At 38.1% G+C, this 20,998-nt stretch overlaps 2 protein-coding genes across 2 annotated transcripts in view; one reads left to right on the plus strand and one right to left on the minus strand.

Moving 5' to 3' along the window:
• LOC136253309 (uncharacterized) overlaps positions 1 to 20,998 on the minus strand; it is a 154,225-nt gene that overhangs the window by 108,969 nt on the left and 24,258 nt on the right. The window lies entirely within an intron of this gene.
• The window catches only part of LOC136254274 (mucolipin-3-like), a 49,314-nt gene that overhangs the window by 15,436 nt on the left and 12,880 nt on the right, over positions 1 to 20,998 (plus strand). The window contains exons 2-4 of the mRNA XM_066046942.1: positions 1,454 to 1,618; positions 14,577 to 14,727; positions 15,067 to 15,241. Of these exons, the coding sequence (XP_065903014.1) occupies positions 1,454 to 1,618; positions 14,577 to 14,727; positions 15,067 to 15,241 (491 nt within the window). The remainder of the gene's footprint in view (positions 1 to 1,453; positions 1,619 to 14,576; positions 14,728 to 15,066; positions 15,242 to 20,998) is intronic.

A 20,998-nucleotide genomic window follows, 5' to 3' on the forward strand; every position in this document is an offset into this window, starting at 1 on the left:
AAATGCAGTACATGTGTTGTGTAATACAAATACTTTGGTGAACATTAATTAGAATAAGATATATGCAAGTGTTCATACCCACATTTTTGAAAACCTCATGGCAATAAACCCTAAAGCCAGCCTATTACAATTGCAAGCACAATAAAGAATGATTATTTATGTACAATAGCCAAGCAGATTCATGGATGCATCTTTCAAAAAAGGAAAGAGTTTGAAATTAGAGTTGGGAGTCAAGAAATGGCTTTAACGCCAATCAGTTTGATAAAGTTAAAACTGTATACAATGAATGTGTTAATGACATACCGTTATTTGTGTAGATTTTGAACATGTCTGGCTACCACCAGTTTATACAGATATGTGTCTAGGCCTTTTAGTGTTCAGACAGGTCGAAGTATATATCCAATCCAAGACCTAGTGACATACAAACATTCTGTACAGCAATTAGTACACATTCCAAAATAAACATCAAAATTATTTATATAAATATTATAAAGCAGTAACTTCGTATTTCATAGATATCAATGGAAATGTACATAATACATAAAACGATTTGTGCAAGTTAGTGATTTTTCAAAATGTTTTCACACATGAATGACATCATAATTATTTTACACATTCATAACACACTGTGTGCATTTTGAAATAGCAGCGTACTATGGTCAGTAGAAATTGGTACAGTGGTCATCTCTAAACAAGGCAAATTAATTTTAAACCCACATCCAACTAAAAATTTAGCATATTGCCATCCATAGTATTAAATATAACTAGAGCTGAAACAGATACGAATACTCGGTGAGTACTCACTGCGGATTTGGTGCTCAGATAGTAAAATGTGAGTCATTATGTGACCAGGCCTGCAAAAACAGGTCATGTGGGCACAAACTATGCCATGTCACACTACAGGTCATATCTCAGTACTGGAACATAATATGTGCATTCTGTAACTTGCATCATCAAGCCAATTAAATGCTTACTAATAGCTAAACATTTTATTGCAATAGTATAATGGTGTAAAAGGTTATGAGTGAAGAAAGTGTGAAAATGTAGGCAAAAATCATGTGCCCACGTGCCCTATTTTCGCAGGCCCAGTCACAAATTGGTACTTGAGTACTAGTTAAGATCACATGATGCAACTCACATGATGTATTTGTCATCTGGGAGTGACACAATGAAGGCTGTTGAGTTTGATTGGCATTATTTTTTGTCAAGAACACTAAGATCAGTACTTAGTGCTGTAAGTCAGTATTAAACATGTCAAAATGGGTATGACCACAATTTAATAAAGCTAGTATTCATGAGTACTCAATCATTAACTCTAGAGAGTACTTGAATACTAAAAAATCATGATCGTTTCAGCCTTAGTATTAACTGCCTAATCATCAACCCAAATGCTTACTTGAATAGTGAACTGAGTGCATATAAGTTCGTTATCTATTTTATACTGTATACACAGGTATCCATCTATGCAAATGACAAGTTTGAAGTGACAAGTTTTGTGGCTGAAAATCATGAAAGATTTGGGGAGCATTTCATCATATCAGACTCCAATGACCAACCAGTTAAACACCTACACAAATTCTCTGATGTATACAATCAGATAACACGTGTTGTTGAATCTGTAAGTGATCCTATAAGTAAAGTTTGTATGTATGTCTTCCACATGTAATGCTGCAACAGCACTGTTAAAATTTAGAAGTAATCATAACACTTTATGGGTGTCCATGTTAATTCAACACCCTAGAAGTAGCTATAAAGGTGCTATGATGACACTCACAAGGTGTTACAGGGGAGCGCTAAAGTGTTACAAGAGGTGGTTGATAGCTATAGTGAGGTGTTATAGTGACACGCTAGACATTTATTTTAATTTTCCAAAACTTTGATGGACTTTGATACATGAATAGTTATTTAGGAAACACAATAATTATTGACCTGTGAAATACAGTAATTTAACAGGATTATAACTATACACTTACTTTCTTGTCTTGCTACATTTTAAGGAAGTTGAAAAATGTACTAACTACCAGAAAAGTTTCAATTGTGAGATTTCATTCACATGGATGTCACAGATGCACCGGTGTGACTATGACACCTTTTAAGGTGTTAGGGGTGCCATAATAACACCCTGTAGGTGTTGTGGTAATACCTCAATTTTAACAGTGAAGCTATACTTTAACTTCCAATTGTGTGATAACATCAAGACACACGGTAGTGTGTCGTACAGCCCAAGAAGCTGGTGTATGTGCCACACTGTGAGTATACAGTATTAATAGGAAGAAAGAAAACATGATTTTCATACCTTTGTAGCTCCGTGATCTCTTATCTGATTGAAACCAAATTAGCAACAGAAGTGCTGGCTAGGTGTGGAAGTCCACAAACCAAATTTGAAGAAATTCACTCCATCATTTCCAAGATACGAGTAACCAAAGTTAAAGTTTTTTCTTCTTCTACTTCTACTTTTCGCACACTTTGCAAAAACCACCATAAAACACAAATGCATACTCCAATCAGGCTGAAATTGGCACACTTAAAGGGCTCATTAAGGTGGATCTCAGTACCAACATTGGTAGGAATCTGATGAACATTCGCAGAAGTATGACCGATTATTCACGTAAAAAAAAGTTGAAGGTGTAAAGCCTTTGAAGGAATGAGCTGAAAATCGCTATGTAGATGGAGTAACCATCGTAGGAGTGCCTCTTTGTGGTTTGAAAAGAATCAAGCTAAAGGCCATCGAGATATGACACAAAACCCAACCTGTGTCACAATTACATAATCAATGTTTAATGAATAAAAAACTATTAGTTTTTCACGCCTACCAGGCAAACCTCACTGAAAATCGGTGTGTAGCAGGAATAATTATCTTAGAAAGTCCTTGCAGTAGTACAGAAGTATTGAAATACAAATCACTGAGTTATAGTTCGGTAGATTTAAGGTTGGACCAGGAAAAAATTCAAAGAAAGCTGGTTTTGGTATCATTAGAAAGCAAATTTTTCATAGAATAACATATCCAAAATCCTCTAAAATTCATCTTGGGGAAAAATTTTATGGCCAATTTAGTGTTGAGGCATATGTGACTGGATTCAAGAAAGTGGATCTTCTACACATATCCAATTTACCAACTTTGACAACTCATAACTTAATAGTGTTTACTTGAAATTTGATCAGTAGTGAGCACCAGCATCACTTATTAGTTGCAGAAAATTTCAGATTGATATTCACCTTGTACACTAAGTTGTGGTTGCTTTATTAAATGCATTTGGTAGACCTATTTTTGCAAATCTGGTCATTTGTGGCTAACAAAAATGCATATTATCCTTAAAATATTTTCTCATAAGAAATTCATTGCAATCAATATTAGCTGTATGAAATAAGAATAAGACTGGTTGTAGAAATAAAAAGGTGCCTATCATGTAAGTTTTGAACAAATATATTTGTCACGATTATTGTAAACAGTTTCGTCAGCATTTCTGCAACTCTCTCCCCTGCAACTGCCACATGCTGCAACATACTTTAATCCATGATTACAAAGAGAGTGTAATGTTGCTACCACATTAATTTGTAGTAGAAAGCTTGCATTTATATTGTACAAATTTTAGTTAAGACGTCTGGTGCTGGTCCCATGTCTGTTATCATCAGTTGCATACAGCCTCGATCTTTCTAGTTTCCAGCTCCATTATGGTAATGGATCAAGTTAGTCATTAAGTTCCTTCTAATGAATGACTTGTAGATGCACATAGAAGTTGTGAAAGTGTGTTGCTCTTGCAATCATTTGCACATCATTTTCTTCTTGATTAAGCCAACTTTATCCTGTTCAAATGTCGCAGATGTTGTATCACAGCCACTCCATGCAAGCATGTGAAAAGAGAAGATTTAAATATGACATTACAGTAGGATCTATGTGCCCAATAATGTCATCAATTTTCCAAAGCTCAAATGTTTCCCAACCTCTGAAAGAAAATAGATACTTGCTATATTCTGGTGCACCATGCATAAGGACAAGAACATCAGTGTCATCAGCTACAACACACTTTACCTCCTTCAATTACATTGAACAATCAGTGTGTCAGTATCCAAATTACTCTGATGCACAATCTGGCCATCATCTCTCAGATATTGGACAATCAATGCAATTGATGTTTGCTCTTTTCATTTACAAGAAAACTTCCTGACTTTTGTATGCTTCCATAGATTCACTTAACTGAATATCTGCACCTGCACATACCATAACATACCTGGGGATGCTGACAGCCCTACACACTGATTGCACACATAGAGATTCTGACATACTGATGGTCCAATGTGCACTTCAATTTTGCAATTGAAGGAAGTAGAGTGAATGTTGTGGCTGATGACAACAATGAAGTTCTTGTGCTACTGGTGCATGCTGTAGCAGAACATGACAAGAACGTATCTCTTTTCATTCAGAGGTTGTAAAACATTTGAAGATTTGGAAAAATGATGACGTTATTGGGCATATATGTAGGTCCTCTTTTCACATGCCTGGGGTGGCCGTGATACAATGTCCGCAACATTTGAATAGGTAAAGTCGGCCTAATCAGCAATCAAATGATGTGCAAACGATTGAAAAGTTAATGATGGATTGTATCAAGAGTTCATATTATGAACTCTTGATTGTATAATGCAACAATTGCACATGTTGAAAAAAGTTGGAGTTTGATGGGAATCAGTCTGATTCATTGAGGAGTCTCAGGTATACAAACAAAGTACATGGAAATGGTAGCATCAGAAAGTTATTACACATGCGAGCTGTGAAAGTGTGCTAACCCTTGCAGTTAGCCAAATGGAGTTTTCAGGATCAATGGTTTTAGCTGATGCAAGAAGTTATTATTGAAGGGAACTTAATATGGGGCTGGAAACTAGAAGGATTAAGGCTGCAACCGATGATGATAGACATGGGATCAGTCCCATAGGTCGTATAATTAATTTTGTATAATATAAATTCCAGCTTTCCACTGCAAATCCATGTGGTAACAATATTATGCTCTTGTTGCAAACATGGATTATTAGTGTGTTGCAAAATGTGGAGGAGAGCGAGTTGCAGAAGTGCTAGGGAAAATGTTTCTTATGAAAAAATAATTTAAGGATAACACATTTTTGCTGGTCACAAATGACCAGATTTGCAAAAATGGGTTTGCAAATGCATCCGATTGAGAAACCACAACTTAATGATCAAGTTGAATATAAATCTGAAATTTTCTCCACCTAATACGTGATGCTAGTGCTCACTACTGATCAAATGTCAAGTCAATACCATTCTCCAATCTGAAGTTATGAGTTGTCAAAGTTGGTATAATTGGATATACATGGAAGATCTACTTTCCTGAATCCAGGAACATATTACTCAATACAAAATTGGCCATAAAAATTTTTCCGCAAGGTGGATTTTAGAGGATTTTGGATATGTTATTCTATGAAAAATTTGCTTTCTAATGATACCAAAATCAGCTTTCTTCAATTTTTTTCCGGGTTCACCCTTTTTTCAGTTATATCTACTGGACTATTATGATTCTAAAGCCAATTACATGTAGCAAATGGCAGATCGAGATATTCTAATAGAACAGTTACCCTAATAGAACATTCAGCTACATTTATCATTTACTCCATTATAGAATTATATTTCATTGCAAGTCACTCTGTAGAGAGTTCAGCTACAAATATATTGCTGTAGAGATTCAGAATATTGCAAGTCACACTGAAGAGAGTTCAGCTACAACAAGTCACTCTGTAGAGAATTCAGCTACAAACAAGTCACTGTGTAGAGAGTTCAGCTACAAAGAAACTACCCAGTAGAGAGTTCATCTATATAAATAAGTTAGCTACCCTATAGAGATCAGCCACAAACAAGTTACTTTATACAATGTTCAGCTGCAAGTAAGTCACTCGGTAGAGAGTTCAGCTACAAACAAGTCACTCTGTAGTACAAACAAGTCACCACATAGAGAGTTCAGCAACCAATCAAAAAAACCATCCTGTAAAGAGTTCAGCTATACAAACACTATAGTGAGATCAGCTAGAAACAAGAGAGAGCTCAGCTACAAACGTAACAGATCACACTGTAGAATATTCAGCTAGAGAGATTAGCTATAGAAACAAGTCATCCAGTTGAGAGATCAGCTACGTAGAAGACATCACCTTGTAAAGAGTTCAGGCACAAACAAATCACCCTGCAGATAGTTCAGCTACAAACAAATCACCCTGCAGGGAGATCAGCTAGAAGAAGTTACCTTGTAGAGAGTTCAGTTACAAAGAAATCAACCTGTAGAGAGTTCAGCTATGAACAGATCACCCTGTAGCAAGTTCAGCTAGAAACAAGTCAGCCTGCAGAGATATCAGCTAGAAACAAGTTATCCTGTAGAGAGACCAGCTACAAGAAGTCGCTTTGTATGTAGAGAGTTCAGCTACAAAAAAACACCCTGTAGAGAGTTCAGCTGCAAACAAATCACTCTGTAGAGAGATCAGCTGAAAGAAGTCACCTTGTGCAGAGTTCAGCTACAAAACAACCAGAGTTCAGCTGCTAACAAATCACCTGAAGAGAGTTCAGCTAGTAACAAGTCACCATATAGAGAGATCAGCTAGAAACAAATCACCCTGTAGAGAGATCAGCTACAAAGAAACTATCCTGTACAGAGTTCAGCTACAACAAGTTACCCTATACAGAGATCAGCTAGAAACAAATCATCTTGTAGAGAGTTCAGCTACAAACAAATCACCTTGTAGAGAGTTCAACTATAAACAGATAACCATATAGAGTGTTCAGCTAGAAACAAGTTACCCTGTAGAGAGAATCCTGTAGAGAGTTCAGCTACACACAAATCACCCTGTAGAGAGTTCAGCTACATTTCAAGTCACCCAGCAGAGAGATCAGCTGCAAACAAGTTATCTTATGAGAAATAATTGGCATGTAATAAATATTTATATATGATTTGTATAATTACTGATAAAATCAAAAATAGTTTAAAGTATTAAAAAATCTAAATCTGCTTTAAATCTTGATTTAAATCTTTTTCTTCTTCCTGAGGTAAATAAAAAAAGATAGGTTGAAAGAGCCCCAAAGCCAGCATATGTTGGGGTATACAATTGCAAAAAGAAGTGATATCTAATCAAAAACAGCCAACTTGTAAAAAATAGTGTGGCCCCCAAAATGCTATGTTGAAAAAAGATGTGAAATCCAAGGTGGCGGCCAAGAAATGGCTGTGATAGTAGGTTAATGGTAAAAATTTTAATAACGACAATTCAGGTGAATTTTGTGCCAACACCAAGTGGCACTAAATTCACCTGAATTGTCGTTAAAATTTTTACCATTAACCTACCATCACAGCCATTTCTTGGCCACCACCTTGGATTTCACATCTTTTTTCACCATAGCATTTTTGGGGCCGCACTCTTTTTTTACAGCTTGGCTGTTTGGGATTAGATTTGTATTTACTTCCCTGCTAAACTGGATGTACAGATTATAGACATAATAATAATTGTACAAAAACATGGCATGTGGGCATAGCTATACAATTTGCATGCTTTTCAAACTTTCACTTGTTGTGTCGCCATCCTGCATTTTCAGACATTATTAAGCATTTAATTAGCTATACAATACAAGTTATGGAATGCAAATTTTCCATTCTAGTACTTATGGTCTATGGTATAACTGGGTGTAGTTTGTGTCCATATGTCCTTTTTTCTCAAGCCTGGTCATGTATGTATGTATTTTTAATCTTTAACCTCTCTACTTTGCCAACCTTCAAAGATGTGCACACCCAGAAATTCTTTCACCATAGTAATTCTTTGTTGTAGAATTTACTTACATGCTTCAGGCCCATTTTGTACTTTGTCATTATCACTTCATCACTATCTCCTCAGTAGTTTTATTATTGTGTATACAGGGTATATATATCAAGACACACGGTAGTGTGTCGTGCGGCCCAAGAAGCCAGCGCACAACACCCGTAAGTATATTGACAGGAAGAAAGAAAACTCAATTTTCGCACCTCCGTAGCTCTGTGATGCCTTGATAAAACAAGCCTGTACAGAATTCAGCTACAAACAAGTGATCCTGTAGAGAGATCAGCTAGAAGAAGTTACCTTGTAGAGAGTTCAGCTACAAACAAATCACCCTGTAGAGAGATCAGCTAGAAGAAGTCACCTTGTAGAGAGTTCAGTTACAAAGAAACCACCATGTATAGAGTTCAGCTGCAAACAAACCACCCTGTAGAGAGTTCAGCTAGAAACAATTTACCCTGTAGAGAGATCTGCTAGAAACAGTGATCCTGTAGAGAGATCAGCTAAAAGAAGTTACCTCGTAGAGAGTTCAGCTGCAAACAAATCACCATGTAGAAAGATCAGCTAGAAAAAGTTACCTTGTAGATAGTTCAGCTACAAACAAATCATCCTGTAGAGAGATCAGCTAGAAGAAGTTACCTTGTAGATCGTTCAGACGATCTACAAACAATTCACCCTGTAGAGAGAGCAGCTAGAAGAAGTCACGTTGTACAGTGTTCAGTTACAAAGAAAACACCATGTAGAGTTCTGTAATAAATATATGTATTATATATATATATATAATACAACATCAATATCGTGTCCTGTACAAAAACTCCAATAACAGCTTGTGGTATATTTTTGATATACTACAGCAAACTAGCCAATAGAATCAGTATATCACTTGTACATTTGATATACGCATCTGATTGGCTAAAAATTCTTGATAGTGTTTAGTTGTTTTACCAGTTAGGCATGTCCGACTTGACAACTAGTGGTACCATAGTAACCAATACCTGTTACCTAGCAACAATACTGTTGCCTAGCAACAGTTGCTATGGATTGTTGGACCAATTTTCAAGTAGATTGTATTCTGCAACACATGTGCATACTTCTTCAGCATGCTAATCACAAGGAATTACTTACCAGTACTAATAATGGTGTAAAACATTAGAAATTGCTGTTACTACTTCCAAGTGGGAGACGAGATGTTGTATTAACATATTATACTAATTTGTACATGTATTGATAAAATCAGAAATATTTAAAGTATTCATCTTCTTCATCTTTTCTTCTTCCTGTAGAAAAGAATAAAAAACAGGTTTAAAAAGCCCCAAAGCTGGCCATAGGCCGGCTTTGGGGTATACAAATACAAAAAGAAGTGAAATCTAATCCAAAACAGCCAAGCTGTAAAAAAGTGTGCGGCCCTCAAAAAGGCTATGGTGAAAAAAGATGTGAAATCCAAGGTGGCGGCCAAGAAATGGCTGTGATGGTAGGTTAATGGTTACATTTTAATAACGACAATTCAGGTGAATTTGGTGCCAAGACCAAGCGGCACAAAATTCACCTGAATTGTCGTTATTAAAATGTAACCATTAACCTACCATCACAGCCATTTCTTGGCCGCCACCTTGGATTTCACATCTTTTTTCACCATGGCCTTTTTGGGGGCCGCACCTTTTTTTACAGCTTGGCTGTTTTTGATTAGACATCACTTCTTTTTGTATTTGTATACTGCAAAGCCGGCCTATGGCTGGCTTTGGGGCTTTTTTAACCCATGTGTTTTTTTCTTTACCACAGGAAGAAGAAAAGAACTTAAAGAAGATTTTTAATGCTTCAATTGTTTTTGATTTTACTAGTAATTATACAAATTATATACATATGTTTATTACATGGCCATTATTCCCCACAGGATATTTTTTTGCAGTTGATCTCTCTACTGGGTAACTTGAAATGTAGCTGAACTATATACAGGATGGTTTCTTTGTAGCTGAACTCTCTACAAGGTGACCTCTTCTAACTGGTCTCTCTACAGGGTGATTTGTTTCTAGCTGAACTCTCTACAGGTGATTTGTTTGCAGCTAAACTCTCTACATGGTGGTTTGTTTGTAGCAGAACTCTCTACATGATGGTTACTTTGTAGCTGAACTCTCCATAAGGTGACTTCGTCTAGCTGAACTCTCTACAGGGTGATTTTTTTGTAGCTGAACTCTCTACAGGGTGATTTGTTTGCAGCTGAACTCTCTACATGATGGTTACTTTGTAGCTGAACTCTCTACAAGGTGACTTTGTCCAGCTGATCTCTCTACGGGGTGATTTGTTTCTAGCTGAACTCTCTGCAGGTGATTTGTTTGCAGCTAAACTCTCTACATGGTGGTTTCTTTGTAGCTGAACTCCTACATGATGGTTTCTTTGTAGCTGAACTCTCTACAAGGTAACTTCTTCTCTACAGGGTGATTTTTTGTAGTTGAATTCTCTACAAGGTGGTTTGTTTGAGGCTGAACTCTCTAAATGGCGGTTTCTTTGTAGCTGAACTCTCTACAGAGTGATTTGTTTGCAGCTGAATTCTCTACATAATGGTTTCTTTGTAACTGAACACTTTACAAGGTGACTTCTTCTAGCTGATCTTTCTACAGGGTGAATTGTTGTAGCTGAACTATCTACAAGGTAACTTCTTCTAGCTGATCTCTCTACAGGGTGATTTGTTTGTAACTGAACTCTCTGCATGATGGTTTCTTTGTAGCTGAACTCTCTACAATGTGACTTCTTCTAGCTGATCCCTCTACAGGGGGATTTACTTGTAGCTGAACTCTCTACAAGTGATTTATTTGCAGCTGAACTCTTTATGTGGTGGTTTCTTTGTAGCTGAACTCTCTACAAGGTGACCTCTTCTAGCTGATCTCTCTACAGGGTGATTTGTTTCTAGCTGAACTCTCTACAGGTGATTTTTTGCAGCTAAACACTCTACATGGTGGTTTCTTTGTAGCTGAACTCTGTACATGATGGTTTCTTTGTAGCTGAACTCTTTACAAGGTGACTTCTTCTAGCTGAACTCTCTATGGGGTAATTTCTTTGTAGCTGAACTCTCTATATGATGGTTTCTTTGTAACTGAACTCTCTACAAGTTAACTTCTTCTAGCTGATCTTTCTACTGGGTGATTTGTTTGCAGCTGAAATCTCTACATGGTGGTTTCGTTGTTGCTGAACTCTCTACAAGGTGAATTCTTCTACCTGATCTCTCTACAGGGTAATTTGTTTGTAACTGAACTCTGTACAAGTGCGTTTTTGTGGGTGATCTCACTGCAGGTTGATTTGTTTGCAGCTGAACTCACTAAAGGGTGATTTTGCTTGTAGCTGAACTCCTTGCATTGTGTCTAGTTTCTAGCTGATCTCTCTACAGGGTGATTTGTTTGTAGCTGATCTCTCTACAAGTTGATTTGTGTGTAGCTGATCTCTCTGCAGGTTGATTAATTTGTAGCCGATCTCTCTACAAGGTAATTTGTTTGTAACTGAACTGTCTATAAGGTGATTTATTTGTAGCTGATCTCTCTGCATGTTGATTTGTTTTAGCTGAACTCTCTACAGGGTGATTTACTTGTAGCTGAACCCCTTACATTGTGTCTAGTTTCTAGCTGATCTCTCTACAGGGTGATTTGTGTGTGGCTGATCTTTCTACAGGTTGATTTGTTTGTAGCCGATCTCTCTACAAGGTAATTTGTTTGTAGCTGAACTCTGTACAAGGTGCTTTTTTGTAGGTGATCTCACTGCAGGTTGATTGTTTTGTAGCTGAACTCACTAAAGGGTGATTTGCTTGTAGCTGAACTCCTTACATTGTGTCTAGTTTCTAGCTGATCTCTCTACAGGGTGATTTGTTTGTAGCTAATCTCTCTACAAGTTGATTTGAGTGTAGCTGATCTCTCTGCAGGTTGATTAATTTGTAGCCGATCTCTCTACAAGGTAATTTGTTTGTAGCTGAACTCTCTATAAGGTGATTCGTTTGCAGCTGAACTCTCTACATGGTGGTTTCTTTGTTGCTGAACTCTCTACAGGGTGTTTTGCTTGTAGCTGAACTCTCTACAGGGTGATTTGTTTCTAGCTGATCTCTCTACAGGGTGATTTTTGTAGCTGACCTCTCTTCAGGGTGATTTTTTTCTAGCTGATTGCTCTACAGGTTGATTTGTTTGTAGATGAACTCTCTACATAGTAATTTGCTTGTAGCTGAACTCCTTACTTTGTGTCTAGTTTGTAGCTGATCTCTCTACAGGGTGATTTGTTTGTAGCTGATCTCTATACAAGTTGATTTGTGTGTAGCTGATCTCTCTGCAGGGTGATTTGTTTGTAGTCGATCTCTCTACAAGGTAATTTGTTTGTAGCTGAGCTATCTATATGGTGATTTGTATGTAGCTGATCTCTCTGCAGATTGATTTGTTTTAGCTGAACTCTCTACAGGGTGATTTGTTTCTAGCTTATCTCTCTACAGGTTGATTTGTGTGTAACTGATCTCTCTACAAGCTGATTTATTTGTAGCTGATCACTCTGCAGGTTGATTTGTTTCTAGATGATCTCTCTACAGGTTGATTTGTTTGTAGCTGAGCTCTCTGCAAAGTGTTTTGTTTGTAGTTCATCTCTCTACAAGGTGATTTTTTGTAACTGACCTCTCTTCAGGGTGATTTGTTTCTAGCTGATATCTCTACAGGGTGATTTTTTGTAGCTGACCTCTCTTCAGGGTGATTTGTTTCTAGCTGATCGCTCTACAGGTTGGTTTGTTTGTAGCTGAACTCTCTACAGGGTGATTTGCTTGTAGCTGAACTCCTTACATTGTGTCTAGTTTGTAGCTGATCTCTCTACAAGGTGATTTGTTTGTAGCTGATCTCTATACAAGTTGAATTGTGTGTAGCTGATCTCTCTGCAGGTTGATTTGTTTGTAGCCGATCTCTCTACAAGGTAATTTGTTTGTAGCTGAACTTTCTAAAAGGTGATTTGTTTGTAGCTGATCTCTCTGCATGTTGATTTGTTTTAGCTGAACTCTCTACAGGGTGATTTATTTGTAGCTGAACTCCTTACATTGTGTGTAGTTTGTAGCTGATGTCTCTACAGGGTGATTTTTTGTAGCTGAACTCTCTACAGGGTGATTGCTTGTAGCTGAACTCCTTACATTGTGTCTAGTTTCTAGCTGATGTCTCTACAGGGTGATTTTTTGTAGCTGAACTCTCTACAGGGTGATTTGTTTCTAGCTTATCTCTCTACAGGTAAATTTGTTCATTGCCGATCGCTCTAAAGGTTGATTTGTTGCAGCTGAACACCCTGCAAAGTGTTTTGTTTGTAGCTAATCACTCTAAAGGGTAATTTGTTTGTAGCTGAACTCTCTCCACAGTGACTTGTGTGTAGCTGAATTCTGTGTAACTGAATTCTCTAGAGAGTGACTTAATTGTAGCTGAATTCTCTACACAGTGCATGACTTGTTTATAGCTGAACTTTCTTCAGTGTGACTTGTAATGTTCTGAATCTCTATAGCGATATATTTGCATAACTCTCCACATGGTGACTGTCTTCTTGCTGAACTGTCTATAAGATTAACTGTTTGCAGCTGAACTCCCTACAGAATAACTTGTGATGTAATAAAATTCTATAATGGAATAAATAAATTAGCCGAATGCTCTATTAGGGTGACTGTTCTATTAGAGTATCTCGATCTCGCATTTGCTACACGGAGTTGGCTTTCGAATCATAACTCAGTGGTTTGTAATCCGATTCTTCTGTACTACTGCAAGGACTTTCTATGAAGATTATTCCAGCTATACACCGATTTTCAGCTCATTGCTCTAAGCGGTTTGCCTAGTAGGCGTTAAAACTAATACTTTTTTATTCATAAAAATCATTCGCGTAATTGTGACACAGGTTGGGTTTTGTGTCATATCTCCGTGGTCTTTATCTCGATTCCTTTCAAACCACCAAAAGGCACTCCTACGATGGTTACTCCATCTACATAGCAATTTTCAGCTCATTCCATGAAACGGTTTACCCTGTAGGCGTGACAACAAATCGATCTTGTTTTACGCGAATAATCGGTCATAACTCCTGAACCATTCATCGGATTTGTACCAAATTAGATGCTAGGATTCGCCGTTGGACTCCCTTTCTGTGTGCCAAATTTTAAGGCGATCGGAGTACGCGTTTGCTTGTTATAGTAATTTTTGCAAGTGTGCGAAAAGACGAAGAAGAAGAAGAAAAAAAAACGAAACTTTGGCAGCTCGTATCTCGGAAATGGCTGGAGCGATTTCCTTCAAATTTGGAATGTAGACTCCCTTGGCTGGCGGGCAACTGTGTAGCAAATTTGGTTCCAATCAGATAAGTGATCACCGAGATACAAATGTGTGAAAATGACGTTTTCGTTCTTCCTGTCAATATACTCACTGGTGTGGCGCGCCAGCTTCTTGGGCCGCACGACACACTACCGTGTGTCTTGATATATTGTTGATTTGTAAGTAGGTTTGGTCTTTGTGTATTTGAAAGTTACTGTGAAATGTTTATGTGTTTTAACTTGTTTTGCCATGGAAGAAAGTCTTTTGCCAGGATAAAATAAAATTCAATTCGATGCCATCAAACTGAAGTATAATACAACATGAATCACCAAGAGTATTAATTCTCAACTAGAGAAGTAATCCTGTCTTTCTGATTGCTGTGTAACTATGCAGTGTTTAATCATGTACTGTATGTATTCATCTACTGTACACACTCCATACATAATTCTGTGTACAGTGGTTGATCAATGTGGTTGATCAATATACATATGTTCACAACTGCAGTTTTATACCATCTCAGAAGAATCTGTTAATCCATTTAACTATTTTCATGGAGGCTGTTCCACAAGACATGCTCATAACCTAACAATGATGATTGAGTATGTGAAATATGAGGATTATGGTAAAAATATGTCTTGTTTCTTTCCTAACAGATGTAAGTTATAGTGATGGCATGCTTGTAAATGTATCAATGATTAGAAGTGTAGTAATCAATGTTTAAGGGAAACCCTTTCAACAGTGAGCTTTAGCTGGGATCAATATTTGACTAATTTAATTAAATGAGCATCATTTCATTGATTTTGTACAATGTAAATAATTATACTAATATTATTCAGCTAATAACAAAAATGTTTAAATTTTCACACCAAAATCTATTATAGTAATAATTGTTTACCAAAGATTTCCCCTTCCAATATACCTGTAGTTATTTGCACTTGAATGGTTATAGGAGAATTTTTATGTGAAAACGTAACTGTTGCTACATTACTTACAGCTGATAATTTTATTTATCATCGAGACCTCTTCATGGTCACTGCTGAAGAATCAGGATTAGATGATAGACATTGTACTAATTGTACTAACGAGACTGAATGTTGCTCCATTGAAACATGTGATTGTACTGTGAGAAATCAGGTTGAATATTTCATTAACAGAGATAACAGTTACAGGTGAGCATTGATGTGTGCACACATGCACATTATGTGCATACAAATAGTACTCTGCATGGGAGAATCAAAGTTCCACTACGTATTTTATTTCTAAACACAGCTACATAATTGCACTGTATGAGTCATACAGTACAGTTAGCAGACATTTGGGCAATACAGTACACTTGGGTAAATACAATACAGTTATACAGAACAATTATTACACAAAACAACCTCACTCAGACAGCATGATTTATCACATGTGTGACATCGTAAATAGTGACTGGATCTGGAAAACTGGTCTTATTGCCCATGTCAGCAGATTCAATTTTTCACCAAGAACAGAAGGCTATATGAATAAACTATCTAATTTCACAATCAAAATCAGTTAGATTTGAGTGGTCTGCTTTTGCTGGCTGCTTTTCCCAACCCCAGCAGCAATCTGTACATGCAGTGTGGGACATTAATGGAGCTCTGGTCAGCCTGGGGATGGCTGTATGTGGCTGTACAGCTCTGTGGTGTTGAATAAAGATCTGTGCTGTGAATTTCGTTTCATTTAAGCCAATTATGAGACCTGAATGGCTCATAACTTGGCCTAACCCATCCCTACGCCTTCCTTTCAATTTTTAAACAGCCTCTTACCATCCTTCCTGGCCTCCACCACCTTTCCCTTTGGGAGCTCGCCTGATACAGTTAATCACAGTTGAAAAACTATCTAAAATGGTGGAAACTTGGCTGTTGGCTACTTGTACAGTGAATGCTCTGAAAGGTAAGGAATTGGCATAAAACATGTGAAAATTTGGTACACATATAGATTCAACCATTGGCAAACTACAACACACCAAATACTTAAAACCGCCATTTCTCAATACTTTAAATAAGCGATAAGACCAGACTGGGTCTCAGTTGTTAAAACTGGCCAGAGTAATCATACCAGTTAGTTCTACGATTAGAAATAGATTGCATGGGCATGTACTGATAGTCTGATCACCAAAAATTAAAGCTGTTCAGGAACACAAGATGAATGCTCCAAGCAAGAAGACCAGGAACACTCAAAGCACAATGTGTGTACATATTAATATCTTGACATCCCCTCATGCTGCATTTTCTGTACACACGTGTCACAGTGCTTTAATTAGAGAATAATATTATGGGTATATACTGTAATAATGTTACATTCGTGAGCCTCGTGCTCAGACAAGGGTGTACTAAAGAAAGGTGAGTCCTTGGCACATAGTTGAGGAGAATTTCTGCTGGAGTTCTGATTGCTGTGGTATGCAGAGTGTTGTGGTATGTGGCCAGAAAATGTGCAATATGTGTATCCAAGGTGGTGTCCTTGGTCACCTTTGCTTTGCTCAAGGCATGCTTGACGGTCTTTACCATAATTTCTGCCAGCCCATTGGAAGAGAGATGGTAAGGTGGTACCCGGTGATACACAATGTCATTAGCTGCAACAAACTGCAGGAACTTCGTGGATTGAAAAGGTGAGCCATTGTCAGAGACTAAGGTTGTGGGAAGGCCATGACATGCAAAAATGTGTCTAAGTTTGTCAATGGTCTGTTGGCCTGACATTGAAGACACCATGTGTACTTCTGGTCATCTTGAGTAGGCGTCAACAGTAACCAACTATATAAGCGCCCACCAAAATGGGCATGGTCCACGTGTACTAATTGCCATGGGTGTTGGGGGATCATCCATGAGTGAGCTGGTGCCTGTTTTGTGGGTTCCCGCTAGCAGCACAGCATTCAACACAAGCATGGCAAACTTCTTCAATTTGGGAGTCTAATTCTGGCCACCAGAAATAGCTACGAACAAGGGACTTCATTCTGTGCATCCCCAAATGGCTGGTATGGAGTTCCTGTAACAGTGACTGATGGAAAGCCAGAGGGATTACCACTCTTGAATCCCATAGGATACAACCATCCAGGACAGACAATTCTTGCAAAAAGGGCTAAGGTCTAGTGCAGTGTCTGCGGGCCAGTGACTATGCTGAATTGATTTCAACACAATGGATAATTCTTTGTCACGTTTGGATTCTTATGCAATCTGGGTTACAGTAACTGGCAAGTCATCCATCTGTACAACTACATGAATCTTTTCAGCACTATCGAGTGCTTACTCAGATAATGGCAATCTTGACATGCAGTCAGCACAGTGGTTAGCTGTACCATTGATATGTTCAATGGTACACTGGTATGCAGTGAAGGTAAGGGCCCACCTCTGCATTCGTGCCACGGCCATAGGTGGTATACCCTTCTTATTCCCAAAATCTTGCAGAGAGGGTGATGGTCTGTTACTAGTATGAATGGATGACCATACAGGTACTGGTGAAAAACGATGTACCCTAAACACCAGGGCTAAAACCTTCACACTCAATCTGTGCATATGCTTGTTCAGGCTTAGAAAGTGTGCGTGACGCATAGGCAATAGGTTTCTGGCTGCCATCTTCCATTATGTGTACCAAACAAGTACTTAAGCCATAGTATTATGCTGATGCATCACAAAATAACTTGATTGGCCTATTAAACTCATAATGGGCCAATGCCCTGTCAGAACTATGCAATTGCTTGGCAGTAGTATCAAATGCTCTGTGGTACACACTTGTCCAAGTCCAACAAGCATTTTTCTGTAACAACTGGTTTAATGGGTGTAATGTATGTGACACATCAGGTAAGAACCTAGCATTATAGGCCAACATACCAAGGAATGATTGTAGTTCTTGCTTGCTAGTACGAGCAGGTGCATCTCTAATGCCAGCTATCCTCTCTGCTGTTAGCTTGACACTTTCTGGAGAAATCCTATGCCCTAAAAATTCCAAGTCCTTGGCAAAGAACTCACACTTGGATTGCTTCAGTTTGAGCCCATACTCTCTCAAATGATGTAGCACCATCCAAAGATTCTCAATGTGCTCTGCTGTAGTGCGACCTGTAATTAGAATGTCATCAGTATAATAAGCACAATAATTGGGGATTCCAGATAAGACCTGGGTCATAGCATGTTACCACAGGTATGGTGCTGTGGTGATACCAAAAGGAAGACGAGTATACATATACAAGCCACAATGGGTATTGATAGTGAGGAGTGACTGGCATTCATCTTTGACTTTCATTTGCTTATGTGCCCTAGCTAGGTCAAGTTTAGTGTAGGACTTACCATTGGCTAAGGCACTAAACTTCTCCTCTGGTGTGGGAAGGGGGTATGTATGAGACTGCAGAACAGGGTTAATGGAGACCTTGAAATCCCCAAAAATCCTGTTACGCCCATCCTTCTTATGTATTATGACGATCGGTGTTGCCCTATCACTCTCTCCACTGGCACTAGTTCTTTGCTGTTGTAACTGTCTTTCTACCTTTTCCTTAAGTGCGAATGGTACTGGATGGGCCTGGTGAAAATGAGGGGTAGCTAATTCAATGGCGGTAACAGTTGCTTCAATTCCTCTCAAAACTCCTGAGAAACCACTGAAAATTCTTTGATCAAGTTATCTTTCACCACATTAGCAGTTGTTTGACAGACAGTGGTGGCTTGGGTAATCAGTGAAATAAGGTCAAAGTTTAGCAATGCCATCCAATCTCTTCCCAAAGAGGTAACTGTTTCTTTACATCTACCACTACAAACACTGCTGAGATGGTACAGTCATTGATTTTAATGATTCTCCAGTGGCATTTATCATATTGGTATAAGGAAACTTGAGATGGCTTAACATGCACACATCTGTCAAGAACTGCTCAAAGATTGACAAAGGAATAGTAGAGCATTCTGCCCCTGACTCGACTTCCATCTCAATTGGTCTTGAGTTGATGTCTATTGTGAGCAGAAACTTGTTTGCTCGTGTGCCTAACTGTAAAATGTTATGGAAGTATTCTGAACTGTCACTACCACTGTCATCATCACTTTCAACAGTCTCTTGCACGGATCTAATACATTTACCCCTGGCAGTGTCCTTGTCTTGTTGGTCAGCAGGCTGCTTGGAGCAACACACTGAAGCAAAATGTCCAACCTTCTGGCAATTGTGCCATTTAAAAGTTTTGTATTTGCATTGCATTAGTTGGTGACCAGACCTGCCACAGCAATAGCATAGAGGTTTGGCAGATATCTTGTGCAACTCCTTGCTTGCCAATCACTCAGCTGGAGCACCATGTATTCCCCAGCTTTCCCTTGTGGCTGTCTCAGCTGCAGTGGCCTTCTGAATGGCCGTTTGTAGTGTCAGGTCCTGTATACTGAGGTGTTCATGTTGGCATTACAATCGTTTAAACCACAGACAAACTGATCGCGAAGGGCGGTGTCCAAATACTGACCGAAATTGTATGTCTTTGCTAGCCGCCTTAAAGCTGCACTAAAATCAGTGGATCTTCCTGCATACGCTTAAAGAACTTATAGTGTTCTGCTATCTCAATAGTTTAAGGACGGTAGTGTGCTGTCAGTAGTGCTATCACTTGGTCCATTGTTAACGTCATAATATCATTAGGACTTGCCAAATCACATAGTTTGATGAAGCAATTTTCCCCAACATAGTTATAAAAAGGGCATTCTTGCAGGCTTGCTAGGCTTCATCTTCGGAGTTGATGTTAGCTATTGGCCATGCAGTAGAATTTGAAATGCTGATGGAAATCTTCTATTGTTTCTATAGCTGAGTCAAATTCTTTAATGTGCCCATGAGCTATCTTTGTCACCAAAAATGTAATAAAGTTACATTTATCAGCCTCGTGCTCAGATTCTAGTTAATGACTACTCAACAAGTTACACGCATGCGTGCCATAAATAATGCTTACCATAATAATACATAGCAATACATATATACATACATACACACATGAATACATTAGAAAATTATGGATTCTTTGTCTAACATTCATGTAAAGTAGCAGAAGTACAGTACATCCTTCACTGCATAGCTTATAATTACACTATTCTGAACAATATTTTTTGTGTGGAATGTTAAACTTCATATGGTAGACTGGAAATCCGCATAGGTAAAAACAGAGGACCTGGGGACCAAGGACCAGGGACTCAACTCTTCTTGGATTTATGAACTTCAAAATATTCTGTACTTATACTAAGTACCTCTGCAAATAGTCTCGCATGGTCAATCCACTTTTCTCCCATCATGGTGTCTCACATTATGTTTAAACCAATTAAAAGTTATAAGCTCTGAAAAAGTGTGTGAAGCTGACTGCATTTATAGGCCACTTGCCTGCTGCACAATGAGCATAATTTTATTATGTTGCCTAGGTACTAAAGTTTGGAAACATTGTGCAAACAAATATTCAGGGAAATAGTGATTACTAGCTAAGCAAGTTTCAATCCAGCAGCTCAACAACCAGTCTTCATACATCATGATGCATTTGCACAATATTTCTAAACTTTAGTAGCTATAGGCGACATGATAGGCTAGTATACTCATTGTGCAGCAGGAGAGTAGCATATAAATGCAGTCAACTTCAGACATTTTTCAGAGGTGTTTATAAATTCTAAACATTGTGTGAGACACCATGATGGGGAAAAAGTGGATTGGTCACTTGTAGAAGAACCTAGTACAAGTATAGAATAATATTGTACATAAAGGGTATAAAATTCCAAGAAGAATTGGACCTTGGTGGGTCCCCTAGGTCTGGGGTCCTTGGTCCCTGGGTCTGCCATTTTTACTTACCCTGAAAATTAGGCTTGTGCCGATTATGCCGGCATAATTTCAAGCATAATAAGCTAGCAAAAGCATCAAGCATTATGCCAGCATAATGGGATGATTTTCAAGAATTTAAATTAAAACGCACAAAGCACGCA

Source organism: Dysidea avara, chromosome 4 (genome assembly GCF_963678975.1).
Source record: "Dysidea avara chromosome 4, odDysAvar1.4, whole genome shotgun sequence".
NCBI classification, from domain to species: Eukaryota; Metazoa; Porifera; class Demospongiae; order Dictyoceratida; family Dysideidae; genus Dysidea; species Dysidea avara.